The 9,799-nt window shown below is 45.5% G+C and overlaps 1 protein-coding gene across 1 annotated transcript; it reads left to right on the top strand.

The window, feature by feature from the left end:
• The first annotated feature begins 6,233 nt into the window (after positions 1-6,233).
• Positions 6,234-7,501, top strand: LOC145802653 (uncharacterized). The gene is made up of 2 exons (XM_082895413.1): positions 6,234-6,408; positions 7,020-7,501. Exons 1-2 carry the CDS (start codon positions 6,234-6,236, stop codon positions 7,499-7,501), a joined length of 657 nt encoding a protein of 218 aa, XP_082751539.1.
• The last annotated feature ends 2,298 nt before the right edge of the window (positions 7,502-9,799 follow it).

Below are 9,799 nucleotides of genomic sequence, written 5' to 3'. Positions count from 1 at the left end.
GTCGAGGTCCCCCCCTTCGGCTGCAGCCCCAAACCCGCCTCAAACAATGCAGACGGCTGAACAAGCTCGTCCCATTTGGCCTTCTCTCTCTCCCTCCACTCCTTCACCCTCTTCACTTTCTCTTCCGCCGCTGCCCCCAGTCTTGGCTCCATCGACCTAATGGGCACCTTCCAGATAGTGTGTACCCCCCGTCCCCCATTGCCCGACACATAGAACCACCGTGGCCGCCACTCCTTGATCGATGTCGGCAGCCCCACCACCAATCCCCTCCCCATCACTGCTTGTAGGGTGACCCATGTCTCCTGCTGCCCCGAAGCTTTATAACAAGAAAAGAACTCGTCCACCGCCATGGCTTCCCCCCCATTCGCCTTGGGCCACGCGCTAGCACAAGCCAGCTGAATCTTCCACGCATTGGGCATCAATTGCCCCGGTGCTACTTCCAGCCGATTCAGTACGTCAACCACCACTTGGGGCAGTGGCAACCTTAGCCCTCCTTTTAGCCCCTTCTCATAAAGGGAAAACTCCCCTGGCCTGGCATCAGACGGCCTTTTCCTTGACGTTGGCAGCGATAACTCCACCTCCGCCGGAATCTGGTATTTTTCCCTGATAGCCTCCAAATCCGCCACCGTAATTGTGGATTTGTCAGCCTTAGTGTGCCAATGATCCGGCTCTACCTGGCTTATTGGTTTTGGAGCCACTATCATGGCCGATGCCTGCGCTTGTCCCACCGGTTCCCCCACCCCCACCATCCGTGCCTCCGTCCTATATAGCTCTTCTGCATCATCGTCTCCCAGAGGATCCACCCTCAGATTCACCATTTTTTCTTGTGCCATTTCTAGGGTTTGCTTACAAATCACTTCTGACGCAGGAGCAAAGAAGTTAAGAAAATGCTACACAGGTGTGTCGTGCGCAGTGAAGGAATTAACACTTGGGTATCTTGAGTTTTTGTTAACAGGTAAGTGAAACGAATTATACCAACAACCCACGGTTTACCCGTATTCTATGGATTCACATTAATTTTCGCCCCTTTCAAAACCTTTCAAATCAACCGCCAAAACCGCCTTTTCGAAACCCCCCCTCGCGACTTATCGTTTCATTTCTGCTCCAATGCTTCATTTCCCCCACGATATTGCCACGTGTACGGCCACGATGCATTGTCCCCTCCCCTTACCCTGTCCTTTCCATTTCACATCATCACCTGGCACAACCCCCCCTCTTTTTGAGCCCCGTGCCGCCCTGGTCGGCACGCCTCACGGTCGACCCCTCCCGCTCGGCCACCCTCGCGGTCGACACGCCTCACGGTCGACCCCTCCCGCTCGGCCACCCTTGCGGTCGGCACGGCTAACGGTTGGCCTCTCCACTCGATTCGCACTTCTCTTCCCTATTACTATTCCCTTCGTTGGGCTAAAGCTGCACTCGAAAATGGGGGACTACTGACATGGATAGGCCCACAAGGTTTACGGCCCACAGCAAACAACTCCAAACCCATCGCTTGGGACCCATAGCATAACCTGGCTGGAAAAGTCCAGGACAGCTGGAGGCCACCTGGACATGGGGGGCCAATGGCATTCGGGCACATGGCAGGTGAAACACAGGCCACATCAGCAGACAAAGATCTGCAGAGTTATTGCCACAACACATCACCATTAATGCAGCCCATCACAACATTTATTACGACAACACCCCCCGTTGGAACAGAGCCCCCTCACCCTGAACAAGGTAAGCTACGGTACAGGCTTTCGGCGGAACGGGGCACGTCACAAGAGACAGTGAAATGATTACCAAGGGATATAAGCAAAGGTGAAAGACAAGAAGAAGGTTAAGCTTTTCTATCTCTCTCTCTCTCTCTCTCTCTCTCTTTCCTTCTTCCACTACTGATTCGCTCGCCGGAGGTTTCACTGGGGGACTACCCCGTTCCCCTTTTGGACTTGCTTGCAGGTCATCTGGTGGAATCATCCGCCTGAATCAGAACTCGAAGAGCTTGGACCAGCCCAACCCATCCACCCAGGACGAACTGCATTATCAATTTATAATTTATTTTTGGAAAATGCTTTCTGAAAAATGACCATAACATGTTTATTGAGTATTCTGTAGATTTATATGAATTTTAGAGTTATATAAGTAATTTATTTATAATTTTAATTACGAGTTATGCATTCTGAAAATTTTGGCAGATTAAGAAGGAATAAAAAATTATCTATTCAATTGTTTATTTAGACAAAAATTTAATATTGTGCTAATCTAATCTTGTAGATTAAAAATCCATGCATGAATGTGATTATGATTTATTTCTTCTTTTTGGTATCTACATTATTATTTCATACCATGGTTTAAATAAATTGTTTATTAAAATTTTGTACATTTGTTTACTATTGTGTGACATGTGTAATACTTTATGTTTGGAATTTTAATGAGTTGATATAACATTATTAGTAATTAACTGTTGAATTATTGTGAATATCTCAACAAGGAAAGAAACACGAAATTTAACCAATGGCACATTAAAATTTAAAAGTGATAGGGTGAGCCCGGTTTAGAATCTTACGCAAGTGAGTTGCGAACCCTAACATGGCACAGGAAAGTATTTCGGCTCTTATCGGTGTAGGCGATATAAGGTTGGTGGTGCGGGTGTCACAACATAGACCGTTCTCTTAGGGCAGACCGTGATGTCACGACTCGGGTACGTAACTCTGGTACGTGGGCATCATTAGTAGTTACAGTAAGTAACATTTAAATATTTGACTAAGGGGGAGTCAGAATTGCCCGTGGCCACTGCTTAGTGGTTGAGTGAAAATAGTGCTCCACGGGGAGTTACTTAAATTTATCTGATAAACTAAATCTATAAAAATTAAAAAAGAAAGGTGGGCATAATCCTTATGATGAAATACTGCTTCTGTTTGTTATATATATATTTTTTTATTTGATTTATTATTATCTATTGCTGTTATTTCAACTGATAACATTCCTTTTATATTTACCAAATGTTACTTGTTATTCTGTTACTATACATTATTCATAAATTGTGAGTATTATTATCGGGGTGGGTATTTTTGGGTTATAGTATCTTATTGAGCTCGTCGCTCACTGGCATTCTCGTTACCTTGGCGTTTTATGCCAGGTACTGAAGAAATTGAAAGAAACACCGAGGCCTTGCAAGGCAACACTCAGCCTTGGTTAGCTTGAAGAGTGCCAAGTTCCATGAACTATTTTCTAAAATTTCTAGTTTTTCTCTAGTTTTTTTTTTTTTTTTTTTTATATTTGTGTCATTTCTTTTATATACTAAGACTAAGTTGTGATGTAAGAACTTTAAATTATAGGTTGTTAATTAATGGATGTTAGTAATATCGGTGGCAATATTGATTTTAAATTCTAAAATCTTATTATGATGTCCTTAAATTTTGGGGCGTCACAGCGCAACTCTGGTTCAGCTAGCTTCCCCCAGACTCCATCACTTCCTTTTCACCAGCTCAACGAGTCTTTCCTAAGCCATTTCATCGGTGCGCAACGACAGGTGACTCAACTGCTAAATATCCAGCAGTCAGAGGGGAATCGCTGCGCAGCTTTGTCACCTGCTTCAATGCAGAGGCCTTACAAGTGGGGAAAAATGATGACAAGGTCATTTTCACAGCCTTCATGGCCGGTTTGGGCCCATCGGATTTCCTCTTTTCCCTCTCCAAAATCCACTCGACTGCAATGGCCACCCTTCTCGCTAGGGCCCCGAAATACATGGATGTTGAAGACTCCCTGGCGGCTCGCTAAGACTCCACATTCAAAGCTTCATAGTCTAGGGAAAAAAAAAAAACCTTGAGCCCAAACACTCGCAATACACTCACTGACCTTTGTAGCATACAGGCCGACCCCCACGCTCAGACAAACCAGCTCCTACCCAACCACCTAGTCGGTTCAAACGGTACACACCTCTCAACTCACCTATGGAGCAAGTCTTGTACCAAATCTAGCGTGACTATGACCTTAAGTGGCCCCAACCATCAAAATCCCCCTTCCACTAGGCAGGACCAGTCCAGGTACTATCATTTCCATCATGACCACAGCCATACCACTGAAGAATGTGTCAACCTCAAGGACCAAGTCGAGGGTTTGATCCACCAAGGACGCCTCAACCGATTCACAGTAGCCCGTCCCTACCAGAGACCTAGGGTTGACCCCCCGAGGCGCAATGACTGACACACTCCTCTTAGACAACCTGAACCACCTAGGCGGCATAATGACTAGGCTTCACAACAACCTCGCACGCAAGGCACTCTGGCCCCCCTAGTCGGCGAAATCAGGGTCATCGCCGGAGGGCTCGCGTGCAACAGGCCATCTCAGTCGGCACAGCGAGCTGAGCTCCGAAAATCAGGCAAGGCTTCGATAAGGCCGTTACGGCAGTGGACCACCCCTACAAATAGCCCAAGCAATAGTCTGAACCGATCACCTTTACGGAGGCAGACTGCATAAGCGCTCGCTACCCCCATAACGACCCCTTGGTCATTTCTGCTCTCTTATCTAACTACAAAGTCAGACGAGTACTTGTCGACAATGGAAGCCCCTCAGACATCATTTTCCTCAATGCCTACCGAAACCTCAAAGTTAGGGAAGAAAAGTTGTCTCCTCTACAAACCCCTCTGGTCGGCTTCACTGGAGATCATGTGACGTCCATAGGCTCCATTGACCTCTCAAACACCATCAGAGAATATCCACAGCAGTCCACGAAACTACTCATTTTCCTCATCATCGATTGCCCATCTACCTACAACATCATACTTAGGGGTGCAACTCGAGCGGGTTCGGTCGGGTTGGGAGGTTATCCAAGCCTAGTCCAAGTTGTGCTAAGACTTGCCCAAGCCCGAATTATAACCCGAGGTTGTCTGCCCAAGCCCAACCTGAGTTAAACCCTGAATTGCCCGAATTGTAAATGAATTTCAATTTTTTTTAATTATTATTATTTATATAATACCATTAATACCATCAAAACAAATAATTTATATAATGTAAGAGAGATGCCACTATAGTAGTCCTTACAATTTATGAGTGAAAATAAAAGAAAAAAAGTAAGATTTTATGTTATTTGTATATATAATATATATTTAATATGATTTAATAATATAAATTACTTTAATAATATGTAATGGCTAATAATTTATATGTATATTTAATATATATATATATATATTTATAATTCAAACTTCGGGTTACTTGGGTTATTTGACGTCTTTACCCAAGCCCGCTCAAATTTAATTCGGGCTTCTGAATTTTTGCTTAAGCCCATACTGAATTTGAAAATATTTTGTCCAAGCCCTAAAAAAATTCGGGATTAGGTTGCTCGGGTTGAGCCCGCCCAAGTTGCACCTCTAATCATACTTGGATGCACAGCTTTTAACGCCCTCCAAGTTGTAACTTCCATGTACCATTTGGCCATGAAATTTTTGACCGATCAAGGAGTCAGCACAGTGAGGGGCGAACCAACGGTGGCCAGAGAATGCTATGTCGCCTCGTTAAAGGACGTTAGAATGAGGGAGACCATGATCATAAAAGGCCTCGATGTCAGAGATGAGGAGGAATAAATCAGAGGGGAACCAGCCGAAGAACTAGTTGAAGCACCCATTGAACCCACCGACCCGATGAAGACGACCAAAATTGGCAGCTAGTTACCTCCTGGGCAAAGCTGACCTTACAACCTTCTTAGCCGAGTATAACGATGTCTTTGCTTGGACTCACTGTGACATGCTAGGTATTGACCCTTCTCTCATTACTCATGGCCTCAGTATTGAGCCCCGATTCCGGCCCTTCCACTAATGACAGCGCATTTTCCATCTAGAGCGCAATAATCTCATCAGTGCTGAGGTAGACAAGCTATTGAAGGCCCAATTTATTAGAAATGTAGACTATCCCAAATGGCTATCCAATGTGGTATTGGTCCGCAAAAACAATGGCAAGTGGAGACTTTGCGTTGACTACTCCGACCTCAACCGAGTCTGTCCTACGGATAGCTATCCACTACCCAGGATCGATTTATTGATTAATGCAACGACGGGGCATCGGATACTCAGCTTTATGGATGTTTTCTCAGGCTATAATCAAATCTTAATGCATGCAGCTGACCATGAGCATACCTCATCATTACTGACAGAGGAACTTATCATTATCATGTGATGCCATTCAGTTTGAAGAATGCGGGAGCCACTTATCAATGCCCGGTCAATGTTATCTTCAAAAACCAGATAGGTAGGAATATGGAAGTCTACGTCAACGACATGCTTGTCAAAAGCAAACTCTCTTTCAATGACCTGGCCGACCTGCAGGAGACCTTCCAAGCCCTGTGCAAGTGTAAGATAAAGCTTAACCCAGAAAAGTGTGCCTTTGGCGTTGGGTCTGGCAAGTTTTTGGGATTCATGGACAGCCACAGAGGTATTGAGGCCAATCCAAAAAAGATCAAGGCCTTAAATGCAATCTCCCCGAGCAATAAAGGAAGTTCAGCGGCTCACTGGCAGAGTTACCACTCTCAATCACTTCATTTTGCAAGCGATCAACAAGTGCCATCCATTCTTCAAAGTTCTCCGACAGGCTTTTGAATGGAAAACCGAATCCGAAGAGGCTTCCAACAACTGAAACGGTGCATGGCCAACCCCCCTCCTCTCTCGAGCAATGCTAGGAGAGACCCTCTTCCTCTACTTAGCTGTCTCTAACACTGCAGTCAGTGCTGTCTTCATCAGAGAAGAAGACCCAGTGCAACGCCTAGTTTACTACATCAGTCGCGCACTTCGGGGGGCAAAACAGAACTACCCCTTGTTAGAAAAAAAAAAGGGCCCTAGCTCTGGTCATCGCCTCCAGACGCCTCTATCCCTATTTCCAAGCCCACTCCATAGTGGTCCTCACTAACCAACCTTCGAAAAAGGTTATGCAATAACCAGAGTCGACAGGCAGACTCATGCAATGGTCCGTTGAGCTGAGCTAGTGCGAGATCTCCTACTGACCCCGAATAGCCATCAAAGGCCAGGCTGTTGCAAATTTTATCCTAGAATTCACTAACCTCACTCCCGACATATCCCCGACATCAGCAAACGTCATTCCTGACATAGAAGACCCCTATTCCCGGGCTCTTAGCATTGATGGTTCATCCCGCAAAGAAGGTAGTAGAGCTAGCTTGATCCTTACCACCCCCAAGGGTGAATCCTTCAAGTGTGTTCTCAAATCTATGTTCCCCGCAAGTAACAACGAGGCCGAATATGAGGCCCTAATAGCAGGTCTTCAACTAGCCATGGACATTGGGGTCGACGATCTCTGTGTGTCCAGCGATTCTCGGTTGGTCGTCAAACAGATAATAGGTGAATTCGATGCAAAGGAGGAAACAATGTGGTCATACATGGACATTGCTCTTCTCTTCACCCGTCTTTTTAATAGCTTTCATATCAAGCATGTCCCCAGGACAAAGAATTCCCAAGCATATGAAATGGTCCACTTAGCCTTAGTAGACCAATCCAACCTCAATCACAATGTCTGAATTGAATAGTTGACCCACCTAGCAGTTTCACCAACTCAACAAGAGGTTCACATGCTCCAAGACGAGCCTATCTCATGGGCCCAAGACATCATCCCATTCTTAGAACAGGGCGTCTTACTAGAGAATAAGAGGTCGACAAGATCAGAGCTCAGTCGTCCAACTATGTCATTATCGATGGCATCTTATACAAACAGGGATTCTCACGCCCGCTCCTCAGATATCTAAATGCTGACCAAGCTACCTATGTAATGAGAGAAGTCCATGAAGGGGTTTGCAGTAAACATTCTGGGGGACGATCCTTAGCTCATAAAATCTTTCGTACATGCTACTTTTGGCCCACGCTCCACCAGGATGTCACCGACTTTGTACTCAAGTGTGACAAATGCCAACGTTTCGCCAACATCCTCCACACCCCTCCAGCAGAACTGATCACGTTTAGAAAACCCTATCATTTTGCCAAGTAGGGCATCGATCTTGTCGGTCCATTGCCAACCGGCAGAGGCCAAGTAAAGTTCGCTATGGTTGTCATCGATTACTTCAGCAAATGGGTGGAAGCGGAGCCTCTTACCAAGATAACCGAGCAAAATACCACCAAATTCATTTGGCAGTCCATTGTGTGCCGTTTCGGGGTCCCTCAAGCCATCATCTTCGACAACAACAAGCAGTTTAACAATGCCAAATTCAAAGAATTCTGCGTTGAGCTTAACATCAAGACTTGTTTCTCTTCTCCTGGCCACCTCTAAGCTAACTGGCAGGTTGAAGTCACCAACCGCTCTCTGTTGAAAATAATTAAGACCAAATTGGAAGCCGCCAAAGGACTCCAGGAAAACGAACTCCCAAACGTGCTCTAGACCTACCGAACGAAAGAAAGAACTCCCACCGGCGAAACCCCTTTCTGCCTAGCATACTGCGCCAAAGCGGTCATCCCCGTGGAAATCGGTCTTTCAACCCCTTGGATGATATACCTGAACATAGAACTACACAACGAGTTGCAATGGGCCAAACAAGACTTGATTAAAGAACCATGAGAGTCAGCTGCTGTCAGGCTAGCCTTTTATCAACAGAGAATATGAAAACATTATAATCACAGAGTCAGACCCCGAGAATTCGCAGTAGGAGACCTAGTCTTACGAGAGGCCACTCTCGCCACCAAAAACCCGACCGAAGGTAAGCTAGTTGCTAAGTGGGAAGGACCTTACATCGTCAAAACTAGACCCCGCCCAAGCACTTACCATCTCCAAGATATGGCGGGCAGAAATTTCCCTCATCCATGGAGTGTCGAACACTTGAAATGATATTTCTAATAAAACGGTTTCTTCTGCTTTTTGTATGTTTCAATTGCTGTATGATTCACTTTGTCGGTCGAAACACTTGTAACTATATTTTCTGCTTTTTGTATGGTTCAATTGTTATGTGGTTCACGTCGCTGGTTGGAACACTTGTTCATTTTTTCCTTGCCACACAATGTATAAACTTATGATCACAAGACTATGCCTTAATGACAAAAATTTCCAATCCCCATTATTCGTGTTGTACCTTTTTGAAGAGCTCAACCAGACTAAGCATTACAAGTCTCAGCCAGACCGAACCTGAAGAGCTCAGCCAAACTAAGTCAACTAAGCCTCAGCTAGACTGAGCATTACAAGTCTCAGCCAGACTAAGCCTAAAGAGCTCAGCCAAACTGAGTGAAGTAAGCCTCAGCTAGATTGAGCATTACAAGTCTCAGCTAGACTGAGCCTGAAGAGCTCAGTCAACCTAAGTCAACTAAACCTTAACTAGACTGAGCATTACAAGTCTCAGCCAGACTGAGCCTGAAGAGCTCAGTCAAATTGAGTCAAGCAAGCCTCAACCAGACTAAGCATTACAAGTTTTAGCCAGACTGAGCTTGAAGAGCTCAACCAAACTGAGTCAAGCAAGCTTCAGCCAGACTGAGCATCACAAGTCTCATCTAGACTGAGCCAAGCAAGCCTCAGTCAGAATGAGCATTACAAGTCTCAGCCAGATTGAGCATTACAAGTCTCAGCCAGACTGAGCCTGAAAAGCTCAGCCAGACTAACTCAAGCAAGCTTCTGCTAGACTGAGCATCACAAGTCTCATCCAGACTGAGCCTAAAGGGCTCAGCCTGACTGAGTCTGAAGAGTTCAGTCTGATTGATTCAAGCAAGCCTCAGCCAGTCTGAGCATCACAAGTCTTAGCTAGATTGAGTCAAACAAGCCTCAGCCAGACTGAGCGTCCCAAGTCTCAGCCAGGCTGAGTCAAGCACGCCTCACTCCAATTCACACATGTTGTATATATACA

The sequence above is a fragment of the Camellia sinensis genome, chromosome 11 (assembly GCF_055761805.1).
Source record: "Camellia sinensis isolate YWXY chromosome 11, ASM5576180v1, whole genome shotgun sequence".
Taxonomy (NCBI): domain Eukaryota; kingdom Viridiplantae; phylum Streptophyta; class Magnoliopsida; order Ericales; family Theaceae; genus Camellia; species Camellia sinensis.
The sequence above is the reverse complement of the archived record's forward strand: the minus strand, read 5'-3'. Positions and strand labels throughout refer to the sequence as shown.

What these genes read in the sequence shown, in the direction of transcription:
- LOC145802653 (XM_082895413.1), top strand. Translation starts at nt 6,234, where the DNA reads ATGGAAGTCTACGTCAACGACATGCTTGTCAAAAGCAAACTCTCTTTC. An exon ending in ATTCATGGACAGCCACAGAG is followed by an intron (nt 6,409 to 7,019) that starts GTATTGAGGCCA and finishes ATTTTATCCTAG; the next exon opens with AATTCACTAACCTCACTCCC.